Below are 13,903 nucleotides of genomic sequence, written 5' to 3'. Positions count from 1 at the left end.
GGAAACAAAAACATATACCTATATGGTGTTCTGTATTTTGTACTTTTTTGCGAATTTTTTTTCATGCGTGAGTGTTTATAATAAAACCGAACCTAACCTGGTAGGCCCAGGCCTACCCTGTTTTCAAATAATAATTATTAATATTTTTCAAGAAACATAATTTTATACATTTTTTTTGCTTCATAATACGATATGTAATTGAATCATTTTGGAACAAAGATTATTTATTTATTACCCACTTATAGCAAGCGTTAATACGTTATTAATAATTCTTTCCTTCGTCGCAAACAATTGTAGCCACAGTACTGCTTATCGGCTAAAAATAGTAAATAATAGACAATAATACACTCGAAGTGAGTTTTTTATACATTCGTTACTGGCCGTTCACTGCCGACAATCGTCATTTGATATAAGATAATGAATATGGTTTACAAAATATGTTATTTTTTGGTATTAATAATTTATTAGTTTATTACAGTGTGTACTGTGTATTGTGTATACGTATTATAGTGACTTGTGTGTAACCGAGCCGATCGAGGAAATCGTTTTATTCGTTTGGTCTGTTTTTGTTTATGTAAACTATTAGAATAACCTAAGTACTTTTTTATTTTATATTGATTATAACTTGACTAATAATTAAATAAAAATATGATAATATGATTAGCCAGTTTTTTAAACCTACTCCGAAACCCACAAGGACATTGAACGATGATGATAGTACAATAGATCAACCACAAACAAAATGTTAAAATTAAATGTTGCCTATACTTCTAACGAGTCTTCTATTTCCTCGTCTAGCTTAAATGTGCTTGATATTAGCTTAAATAGTGATGAACAACCTATTCAGACGATTATCAATTTTCCACGTCGTAAAATTTGTGAAAAACAACGTAGTTTTCAAAGTTCATGGTACAAAGTTTATCCTTGGATTGAATATTCTATTCAATTGGATGCAATTTTTTGTTTTTTTTGTCGTCATTTTACTAGTTCTATATCTCGTGAAAAGCATCAAGATGTTTTAATAGCCACAGGATATAATAATTGGAAAAATATTTCGGGGATGGCAAAAAAACATAACTCGGTAGATTCGTATAAAACATCGTTAGCCAAATATCAAGGTTATATATCATCAAAAAGTATAGGAGCTGTTACGACTCAAATGAATAGTCACGTCGAAGAGAATATAAATAAAAATCGAGAAGTATTAAAAAGTGTAATTTGTTCAGTTTTGTATTGCGCACGACAGGATATAGGTTTACGTGGTCACAATAATGTAATCGAATATTCTTCTCTTGATATAATTAAGTGTTTAAATTTAATTGATGCTACAATAAAAGAGCTTCAAAGTTTACGTTTGAATGAATTTTTCAATAATTTTTTAAAAAAGCTCAAATTATGGCTTCAAATTTAAATATCTCTATGGATAATTATGAAAAAAGACAGAAAAATATTAATAGTACATTAAGTGATTATGTAATTACTTCAACAATTGGCTTAAAATGTAATAAAACTACGACTCAAAAATTGCGAATTATGTATTTTACAGTAATAGATAATATGTTGAATGAAATGAAAAAAAGATTTAATAACAATTCAAAATTTTTAATTGCTATTTCAGTATTCAATCCGATATCGACAAACTTTTTAAATGATGATTTTGTTTTAAAGTGTATAAATTATTATGGAGATGATAATTATTTCTCTGACCAAGTAATAAGTCAAAGCAAATTAGCAAAAAATATGTACAGTAGTTGTAAAAATATCATAGATTTTTACAACGAAATATGCATTATGGGGCAGTCATTTGGAGAAATTAAAAAAGTCATTGAACGAGTGTTAGTTATACCTGTAACTTCAGCATCGGCCGAAAGAAGTTTTTCAACAATGAAAAGGATAAAAACTTATTTACGAACATCTATGTCTACTACACGTCTTCATAATTTAGCGTTAATTTCTATTGAGAGGGAGTTAAGTTTTGAATTAATTCAGGATCCTACAAAGACTGTTGACGAGTTTGCTAAATTGAAAAATCGAAGACTTCAATTCACTAAATAATTATTATATTTTATATTTTTATGTACTTATAATTAAAAAAAACTATTGTTTTATTTGCATTTATTTAGGTATTATTCAGTTATATAAAAACTTAATTTTATTTTTTAATATGTAACTTTAAGTATTATTAACAAGTCAAATAGGAGGAATAAATTGTATTGTATTATATTATTTTATAATCATTTTTTCTAATTAAATTTAAAAATATTATTAAGTTTCTAAAAAAAAAAATAATGTGTATTGTGTACATATATAAACTAAAATAATTATAACCGGGCCTATCCTACATTTTGATTCTGGGCACGCCTCTGAGCGGCGACCGGTTTTTATTTAGCGGCGCGCATCTCCCACCCACGACTATTGTGTGCCGCATTTTAATTACGGAGTATCATCGTCGGCAATAATCGGAAATAGACTTCGTAAAGTTCACTGCGTGAAACAAAGCCAGGTGAAAGGGGAAAAATATGCAAAAACCATGTCTTCTCTTTTGGAACGGATTATAGTAGCCAAGGCTGGACAAGTTAATGATATATCTTAACTCAGTTAAGTTAATTGAGTTCATGTTCAATTAAGTTAAAAATTAAGTTAATGCATATGAGAATTAAGTTAAAAATTAAATTTAAAAATATCGTTAACTTAACTTCAATTAATAAGTTAAGTTAATTACAAAAAAAAAAAATATTGAAATTAAGCGCTGATATCAATGGTATATATATACTAACAATTTGCAATAGATCTTATTTAACATTAACGATAATAAAAATACAGAAAAATTTTTAAATTATCGGACAAAAATTGAATTTTCTTTCATATCTACGTTCGTACATTCAGAGCGCATCCAACGGTTTCGCATTTGTCTATATTAGGTATAAGATCAGTGGTATATACACATAGGCGTGTGCAGACTCTAAAAGCCGGTAGTGCCCATATATTATCATCGGCTAATTAGTAAACCATTTTATAAATACAACACATCTAAATTATATATACCTATTTAATATCAACACACATCCTATATTATCTTACATAGTTTATATTATAATAATAGTAATAATAATAATAATAATTATAAATTATAATATAATATAGTTTAAAGTTTTTTTTTTTAATACTTTATATCATACAGGTAAAAGTTAATTAAAATAAAGGATAACGAATATAATAATTATGAATGACATATATAGAAGTTATATAAGTATTTTATGTACTTAGAGAGACATTTGTTTATTGCCCATACTATTGAACTTATCTATTACTGCATTTAAATCTACCTTTGATACCATTTCTTGTTCCGTAAAAAGTAGTAATAATGACTCCAAACGATCTAGACCCATTGTACTGCGTAATTTGTTTTTTACAACAGTTAATTTTGAAAAAACGCGTTCACATGTACATCTGGTTACAGGTATGATTGTAAACATTTTTAAAGTTTTAAAAACACAAGTATATACAGTGGAATTTCCAGAAGTTTTCGACCAATCAATCCATTCATAAACAGATTCAATAGTAGCACCATTTAAGTTGCATAGCATTTTGATAATTTTTCATAAGTTTCAGTTCAGTAATTAAATCTTGCGTCAATCCACAGTACGTGTACCCGAGTAAATAAAAATAACATATTAATATGATATACACCACTAAACGGGTAGATTACTCGCTGATTGAGATGCATGAGTTCAGAATTGTATGTCATTATAAATGGAAAACCCTACGTAAGCTCTTATATTTATTTTTAAAATTTATTGAAATGTTAACATGTATACCATATTGACTCATATTTAATAATTCCGATTACAAGATATCTTTATATATCTTATATATCTTTTTATATATTTTTACTATATTATATTAGTTTATTATATATACATTTATGATCAAACTATAACCATATGCTTAACAACCGCAACATCTATAAATAACATATAAGCCGCGTTATCGCGACCAGACTAAACCGATTCTCCGAACCGTCGGAAATCGGTTTGAAACGATCACAGAGGGTTGCGGTTTCGCCGATAAAACGCTAGTCTTATCCGGGTCTAAGAATATTTATGCCAAAATGTTTAGCCAAAATATGTCTATATATAATAATATATACAAACTTTTATCTACAGAGTGCACATAGTGAATTTTAAAATTTTTTCCAAATTTTCTTTAAAATTTAATTTTGTAATTTAGGTAGATAGCGCATAGGGCGCTTCGGCCGATGAAAAATCACAGGGCGTGCCTAGGCACGCCCGGCACGCCCTATGCGCACGCCTATGTATATACATAACTTTTGAATGCAGGGGATCTTTTGCTAATAAATCATTATTTTTTTTTTTAAGTTTCTAACGCCCTCACACTAAGAACATTATTTTATAACATTTAAAAATGGCCTAGGTGGGGATCTGATCCTCATATCTCCTCCAAATTATATGCCACTGTATAAGATATTGATATTCTTATTTTTGTATATTGATAAATTATTTTATTATAGTATTCAAATTTTGTTTTATTAGAGTTTACAAGCTTTGATAAATTTACTATGACAAACTTAAAATATGAAAACAAAAGTCTTTTTTACTCTATCGAAACTATTAAAAATATGATGGCACAAGTTTTGGATTTTTCAATGACTAAGGAATCAACCGAAGATGATTCGTGTGAAATATTGTGGCCGATCACCAACAATGATATGGATAAAATTGAAAATGTATTAGTAGATACTAAGATTAAGAATAATCAAATAATTATATATATATATATATATATATATATATATATATATATATATACTAGCTGAACCCGTGCACATCGTAGCCCGTTAAAAATCTTACCTCCTATATGTCTCAAATTTTGTGTTAAATTTGTTAAATCCGAAACGAATGAATGGTAAATTAGCAATGATTATGCAAAGATCCTCAATAACAATCAAAGCTCCATTATACATAGCGCCTCTGAATACTATCGTTAGATCGTTGCATCGTATACAATGTTAATGTAATATATCAATGAATATTTGTGATTACCCCATAATGTCTCTGCTCGGGTCGAGAAACATGTACCTAGTTAGCACTATAGCGAATAGAAGACGAATTTTTTTTGTTATACCGTTCAATCCTTTTTCGGCAAGCATAAATTACCATTGGTTGTCGTCTTAAAGCAAGCCGAGCGCAAGCCATGCATCTTAATATATTGGATACTGTTGCCCATTTACTTTACGTATATCTTGAAGTGACAATGGGTCGGTGACATTAACCAATAACAGTTGAAGATAAAAGCTCTCAGTCTGCCATGAATTGACTGTAAATACTCGTGTCCTAAGGTGTTTGATTTAAATAAACCGGGACATGCATCAATCGGCGTGCCTTGCTTGCTGAGCATCAATTTTTTTGTTGGAATCCATGTGAAATAGTGTGGTACTTCTAAATAGAGTAATGTCCGTGTAAAAGCACCAAAAGCATCCGCACGATTACTCAATTCATAAAAACTCGGTGAGTATAGTTTTTGGTGGATTTATATCACGATCAATCGCTGTATCGCTCGTGAAATATACCCGCTGGCCGGTTTCAAGATGGACAGCTAAATGAAGAACAACTGGATCCAGTTCATGAATTGAGAAACAAAAAATACGCTAAACAGCTTCATTGGAGCTGTCGTACCGGCCAATTTGGTAAAGTGTTATTTCATAGTTGTTATTCACTGGAGGAGCATTTACATGTTTTCAACTCGAAATACAGCCATATCACTACTTCTATTCACATACTTGCAAATGTATTTGATGCTCTTCACTGAACTGTAGAACTCAACATTAATATGAGCATTGAATGTTTTGCTCAGCAGAGGCGAATATGGGACAACCCAACGGTTATCAACGTCAATATCTATGTTGTTGATATTTTTAACAAATGACTGTCCACCATTATCGGGATTTTTCGACGATATATTGGATACCCGTCAACATTTTTCGGAAAACTTTTAATACATTTTCCATCCACCATGCAAGGTGATGAACGATTCAAATTGCCGCATGGGCCATGAATCATGTTTGCTGTAACAACATCAAACAATATTTGATCAGTAGACAGATCTGGAATCTCCTCAGAAATTATACTGTTGATTTCTTTAGGATCTATTTTGTCGATTAACCAAACCAAAATATGGGCATGAGGTAATCCCCGCTTTTGCCATTCAACGAAATACATCCAGCAACGTGTGGGACCGAATACATGTAATTTTGTAATGAAATATATCAAAGATTTCAATTGTTATCTGAATACACGTGCTGTGATGTCATGGCGATGTACTGCATTTTGGCTAGACAATAGTAAAGATTTAATCTCCGGCCATTTTGGATTACATGTGAACGTGATAAATAAACACTGCCGTCCATATTCGCGTACGTAAGTCAGAGCATCCTGTATACCTATAATCTTGCATATGACGCATATCTAAGTGCGTATGTATGATGATGGTAGAATGACAGGGTTACCCATTTGAGCAGCGTCGGCGTTGTGGACAATTGCGTCTCGCAGATTAAAGTGGATTACACACTAGGCGATTCGAACGCACGTCTCCGTGCGTTTTGAACGTCGCGATTTCAAGACGCAAACGTGTAATACTTACACACAGACGCGTGTCGATGCGTTTTTCTGCGTTTTGAAATTGCACTGCACTTTTATATTAGACAATTTGGGTGCATTTCTCAAAAATAAAAAGCGCGGCAAATGTTATTTGAACCATTAAATTCTTTATACTTTGTTGTATAAGTTAGTACTGCTGTTATCTCCCATCACGGATTACGTCTTCTGTTCAATTCGTATACTAGTATATATTTATGTCGTACTTCGTTGTATTTAGTTTCGTCTATTTTTTTTTTTTTGTTTTAATTTGGAAGTATTAGATAATATTGAAGCCGCATGCGTTATTTTTGCATTATACGAGGAACACGAACTCAGCAAGAAACAGCAACGAGACAAAATCAAATCAAATAACAAGATCAAATAATTAAATATGTTAATGAAAAGAATTTACCTATATTCCATATAGATTCCTTCTTCGATACTTCATTAATAAATAATTCATTGTCAAGCATATTTGACAATTTTTAAATACGTAGGTACAAATATGTAAATATTAAATACTTAAGTATTATACTTAAGTAACAATAACTAATCAGCTGGGTGACATGTAACAACTTAGAATAACGAACTTCGTAAACAATAAGTATACGAATACGACAATTGTCGTAGACAAATTATGAATGAACGTAAATAAACGCGGAGTAATCGCAGCGTTTAAATCGTCCGTGTATGTTGAAATGCCGGAAATGCATTGGAAAAATAATGCTGCAAATCGCGACCGAACGCATGAAATTAAACATGAGCGTTTCGGTGCGATCAAACGCAACCGAACACGCATCTTATTTACGTATGTGAATAAACCCATATAAAAGTACATGTTAAATTTTAAGCGATTAATCGCGACGTTCGAAACGCACAGAGACGTGCGTTCGAATCGCCTAGTGTGTAATCCACTTAATGTATTCTTTTGCACGCAGCTTTTTTTGATTGAATCGCAAGTATCGTAATCGTTCGCGCTCTATCTTTACATACATATCAACCATGTATTGTTGACAAAGCTTACGACATCGTAGAATAACGTTGTCCTGATCGCGTCTAATCATCAACCGATATGCATAATAATCCTTCGAACTAACATTATTGTTTGTTTTGGCACCTATTGCGGGATCTTGTTATTTAATATTTTACAATAACCATCTTGTCCCTTCTTATAGCACATAGGAGTATAAAAAATAGATATAAACCTATTTGCAGACCTACCAAATGTATATACAAAATTTCATTAAAATCGGTAGAGCAGTTTCGGAAGAGTATGATAACAAACACTGTGACACGAAATTTTTATATATTAGATATACTTCAATATTTATTGTAAATTTACTTTTGTGCCATTCTGTATTAGTTTTCTTAAAATAGATTAGTTGCGGACCGTGCATGTGAGTTGTCGTTCGTTGTGGCGTGGTGGGTAATTCTATAAACATCCAAATACAGATATAAAAATTAATGTTATGAGACGAGGCGTTGCAGCGTCTTGTTTGTCGAGGCACGGTGTGCAGGGGGAATAGATTATTGAGTGGGGATTATCGTTGCACTATGAGACGTGTCTCGTCATTCGTATTATTGTGACGTTAAATTTGATAAAATTGTTACTAAAGGAGCAAACAACACAAAAATAAAAATTCTTTACATTTTTTTTAAACGTTAAACTATTGTTGCTACGGCTATATGAAATGATTTGGTGAAAATCCAATTTAAAAAAAGTTATTATTCTAAGAAATATTAAGTAGAATAGCCGCGTGACGTCACTGAACCCTACTCATCGTAATTGCCTATCTTATACGTGTATAAGTTCCTCGCTTCACATAACGATTTACCAACCTAAACATTTTATTTTTGCGTATAATTTACGTATAACTGTATGGTTTTATGTGTTCAAGACGATGCAAGTATCAGAATTTCAATATGACGATTAGTTTTTTAAATATTAAAAATCTTAAAGAGACACATTACATATTTATAAATATATAACTTTATTTATAATTAAATATTATTACATTATATTTTTAAAATTTGGTTGAACGTATGTAGTACATACTATGTACTATGTCGTGTTTAATGAGTAAAATACGTAAAATTAGATTGGATACTGGCAGTCGACGGACCCGTAGTTCGATTACAATAATTGTTATGATGAGTAGGGCCCAATGACGTCACGCGTCTTTTTTCAATTGCTCATTACTTATCAAATAATGTGATTAGAAACGTAAAACCTATACCATTATTTTTAAAATTGAACATTCTTTCAAATAAAAAAAAACATATTTTTTGTGTTGTGTGCTCCTTTAATGTAATCTCATTGCTTGTCGCATTGTTGTGTTATCGTAGTTAATGGTTAGTTATTATTTTACGACTTACTTATTTCTGGTGTAATATTCATATCTAATTATTAAAATATTATACTAATGTCATTTGCTACTATGCCTGACTATTTAATTAATGAAATTTTGAATATTGGAATAGTAAACTACTCTTACGAAAAAAAATATGAAATAAAAAACAAAAGATCGTGTCCCTTTTATTATACATATATATAAAGTTATAAATGGGGGGGGGGGTGCTGTAACGTATTTTTTTAACGACTCCCCGACTTAAATACTTGTGTTTCGCCACTGGATATAGGTATTGGTTTAGTGTTGATTTGTATGGGGATGAGATATTCAGACTGAAAAGTACTAAATTATTTAAAAGAACCGGCATCAGTCTTATTAAGGAATATTTTCTACAACTTTATTTATGTAATTATAACTTAGTTATTATTTTGGATTTGATATTTATTACAAATATTGTGTAATAGTGTACTGAAATGTTGAAAATTAATTGCGAGCGGCTTTTTAATGAATAGTTGGAGACACTTATTTTCGGTTTTACACTTCAGGCAGTGGCGGTTCTGGCATTAAAATTTTGAGGAGGCAACCATTTTGTTCCTACCCATCTGGACTTATTAAAGCGAATCGCACAGTCCTAAAAACTCATTTATTTTTTTTAAATACAATTTTTTTCTTTAAAAATCTGTCAGAGAAAGGTTTCATTTTCACTATAACACATAATTAAATGCTAACTACTAAGTTACAATTTGGCATTACTGGTAGGTATATTGTATATAAATTATAATTATAATATTAAAATACTATATACATCTATAATTTATACAAAACTGAGACACAAACCCTATAAAGTGTCTCCTTAGTTTTGAGTTACAAATAGTTGAATATTTACAAAATTGATGCAAAAGAAAAATTTCAAAAAAAATTATTGACCTAAATAATAACAATTTTTAGTTTCTAAATTGACTAGTGTCTTCCTAGTAAAAATCAGCATAGCCTAATGTAATCCAAACAGAATTTGATTGACTCAATAAAATGCATGGTCAACAGAATAACCTCTGTAAATAAAAACTTCCACATATCCAAGGATGTTTAGTATAAACGTTGGAATTGAAAGACCTACAAAATACTTTTGAGCCAATTTTGTCTGCAGACAAATACGTCAGAGAAGGAGTTGGTTTACCTTGCCTAAGTAAATCGTTTTTGTCACATGTATTCCAACGTCTGTAAAGATGTTCTAAAAGCAATACAATCGGATCATAAATTGGATTCATTTTTAAAAAATATGAAAAAACAACTTGAAACAAAAAAATACTGATCACTTTAATAACTTTAATTTGAAATTAGAATACTTTATTTTGTTCTCAGAAGTCACAACTCACAGTACGAACTACCTAATCGTCTACCTAAACAAATACAACAGAAAATAAAACAATTGAATAATTATTCTAATCTTTTATATTACAAAACGTTATAATACAAAATAATAAACATATTACAATTGCTTTGATATTTGATAATAACTCATTTAGTGATAACGTGGAATAAAGTAGGGATTAAATAATCATAATATGATTTAAAGAATAATAATATAACTTGTACACACAAAACATGGAGAACGCCTAAACTCTGTTTGTACCCAAAAGTTAGAATAATAATTATCGGTCAGCCGCTGTGAGTCACAGCCTGTGACGTTTTCTAACGGAGGCAACGGTAGTATGCTGTCTCCGTGGAGAATCGCACATGCGCTATTAGCATATTTTATGTGCGTTTGTGTGTGTAAATTTGTATACACATGTAACGTATCGATAACTGTGACAGCGATTGCCTCCTGAGAAAGTGGGGAACCGCCGACACGGGATGTATGGAGGGGCAGCCGTAGCCTAGTTTATTGTATAGTAATACAGTATGTCAAATTATTAGTATATTACTATAAACAATATTATATTCGCCTGTTGTGCACACTGCACACGGCAGTGCGGCACGCCGCATAGGCACTTAGGCATTCTCTTACCCATGAGTTGATGAGTACCACGGACTTGAAAGATCGAGACCGTGCACGGTATACTCCATAGTCCGTTCAATACATAATTTAAATTTATATTCATATTTATCTTTATTAATTTCCCTTTTATTAACGTGTCTATGCTTGAAATTATAAGCAAAACATATTTAATAATTTAAATAACATTAACCGTGTAGTTTCTTGTACTTTCAAGGGAGGCACTGCCTCCCTTGCCTCCCCGGGAAAACCGCCACTGACTTCAGGCAGTGGTGCCAGAACAATTTTTGAACCGTGGGGCTGGGCACAGCTGCAAATACAAAGGAAGGTATAATATTATACCAATATTATTATATTTTAACGACTGTGTTCCATCAAATCGGCTGTTAGTAATCAAATGAATCTTAAAATAAATTGGATTACAAATCTATTGAACAGTCACGTTAATGAACTTCCTATTCTAAAAACTATTCTATTTTGAGTGTTGCGGTTAAATTTAAATCGTTTCTATTTTTTAAATAAGGGGTAATTGTCTCCATGTTATCTTATTCTTATATACATACCTCATATATAACATAAAATATTAACTACTACATACATAGTACATGCAAGTTATTTCTAAATAAAACTATTAGTTTACTGTATGTGTATGTTAATACTTAAAAACAGACAATTTTTTAAATAAATTTGAGTTTTGTTTCTATATTCAACGTAAAAATTAATATAGAAGATGGCCTATGTATTTTAGTCACGGGAGCGTAAATTCTAGGAAAATGTCCGTGGGGGCTATGTCCTCTCGGAATTTTTCCCGTGTGAGCAGTTGCCCCCATTGCCCTCATTGTTCCGGCGCCCAAAGCTACAGGGAAGAGGGGCGGAAAAATGTTGTTGCTCCTAGGCGGAGAAATCTTAAATACGGCCATGAGTATGGTAGTAGCTGAAGAGCGATGGTACGGAATGAAGGAGCGAGAAACATGGGGCAGCACGTGCGCTCGCCGGAGAACCGCTAACGGGGAAAACAGGAGCCACATCCGCCGTCGCGGCGACCGATTGCACTAGTAAACCGGGGCTGAGCGCGGTGGGGGTCGCCATACGTTGGACCGGTACGCGTTGGTTCGCGAGCGCCAGTAGTAGTATTCGCGCGCTACAGTTTATACACGCGTTTTGTCCGTTGTCATCTCCAGTTTTTTTCTCGTCGTACTACACGTTTATCGTTTTCTTACGATCGCGTTCACACGTGTATGTGTGTGTGTGTGTATCGTGCAACAACACGGTGACATATACAACTCCATCATGATCAGCGTATTCAGCACGGTCGTGAAGAACTCGCGGCTACTGAAGGTCCGACTGGTGGCCATCGACAACTCCGCGTTCCGCGTCCACTATCGGTTAACTTTCGCGCTACTGCTGGCGTGCACCACGCTGGTGTGCAGTCGCCAGTACATTGGTGAACATATCCGGTGCATGTCGACCGGCGTGAAGGAAAATGTGATCGAAACGTTCTGCTTTTTCACCACCACGTACACGTTGCCCAACGTGCCCAGCTCGGTGAAGCCAGGCGTGGGCCCGCCACGATTGAACTCAAAGAAGGTGTACCACGCTTACTACCAGTGGGTGCCATTCGTGCTGTTCGGTCAGGCACTGCTGTTCTACCTGCCGCACTTGGTATGGCGCACGTATGAGGCGGGCACCATTAAGCTGCTGGTCAACGGGCTGCAACGGCTGTACCTGAAGCCGGATGGCGACCAGGACATGGTGGCGGGCTCGTTAATGATCCCGTCCGAGGCGACGCGGTGGGCCAAGGTCCGCGACGTATTGAACCACCTGGACATGGTGACGCGGTTCCGGATGAACCGCATGTGGGCAGTGGTGCTGATCGGTTGCGAGGCTCTCAACTTGGTCAACGTGCTGCTGCAGATGGTGTTGATGAACGCGTTCCTGGACGGCCAGTTTTACACGTACGGACTGACCGCGCTCTTCGACAACGACGTCACGTTCGACCGCGTGTTCCCCAAGATGACCAAATGCGACTTCCACAAGTACGGGCCGTCCGGTACGTTGCAGACCCACGACGCCTTGTGCGTGATGGCGCTGAACATTATCAACGAGAAGATCTACATGGTGCTGTGGTACTGGTTCGTGGTCGTGCTGATCCCGGTCAGCGTGGCCGCGCTCCTGTGGCGCATTTTCCAGTACGCGATGCACTCGTTCGAATGGTTCAACCGGCTGCTGCTGCGCGAAGCGTCGCCAGGCATCCGCATCGATGACGTTGACCTGGCCGTGATCGCGCACCAGACCACGTACTCCGATTGGTTGTTCATCTACTACCTGTCCTGCAACATGGACGGCGCCGTTTTTCGCGATCTGCTGCACAGCTACGCCAAGGGGTTGCGCAAGGAGCCAAGATCGTCGTCCATCGACGACTCGACTGAAACGCCCATCTAAACCGTCGTACGTCCGCCCGCCCGTCATCGAATCCGACCGCACCACATAACTGCAGAGTATATATATAATATTATTGTAGCTCATTTGATTTTTAACCCGCGGACACTGTAAGATCGATTGATTTTGTAATTTTGTAATTTTCTCGTTTACTTGCGGGCCAAAATATATCAAATAAAATTAACATACTAAGTATATTGATTAAATCATGAAAAAATTTTGACATATTTGTGTGGCATATTATATAGTACTATTCTAAACTCTAGTATTTTTTTCGTATTACGTATACGTAAATATTTACGTACCACGTGTGATATTTTTTTTATTTCAACAAAAACTTTAACAGTGCTACTCGTCCTGACGGGCGTTGACCAGTTGCCCTCGGCAACTGTTTTTGTTATTTAAAAAATGTACCAATTGCCCTCACATATAATATACACAATTAAAACATAAAATAGGGG

At 34.1% G+C, this 13,903-nt stretch overlaps 1 protein-coding gene across 1 annotated transcript; it reads left to right on the top strand.

Annotated features, from left to right (window-relative positions):
• Positions 1-12,151: 12,151 nt before the first annotated feature.
• Positions 12,152-13,596, top strand: LOC112685287 (innexin inx7-like). The gene has a single exon (XM_025557129.1). The coding sequence runs from the start codon at positions 12,294-12,296 to the stop codon at positions 13,443-13,445; it is 1,152 nt and encodes a 383-aa protein (XP_025412914.1). The 5' UTR covers positions 12,152-12,293; the 3' UTR covers positions 13,446-13,596.
• Positions 13,597-13,903: the final 307 nt, after the last annotated feature.

The sequence above is a fragment of the Sipha flava genome, unplaced genomic scaffold (genome assembly GCF_003268045.1).
Source record: "Sipha flava isolate LNK unplaced genomic scaffold, YSA_version1 272_pilon_pilon, whole genome shotgun sequence".
NCBI classification, from domain to species: domain Eukaryota; kingdom Metazoa; phylum Arthropoda; class Insecta; order Hemiptera; family Aphididae; genus Sipha; species Sipha flava.
Note: the sequence above shows the minus strand (reverse complement) of the source record. Positions and strands in the feature narration are given on the sequence as shown.

Bases quoted from the DNA above. Each gene is read 5' to 3' on its own strand.
- LOC112685287 (XM_025557129.1), top strand. From the start codon at position 12,294: ATGATCAGCGTATTCAGCACGGTCGTGAAGAACTCGCGGCTACTGAAG.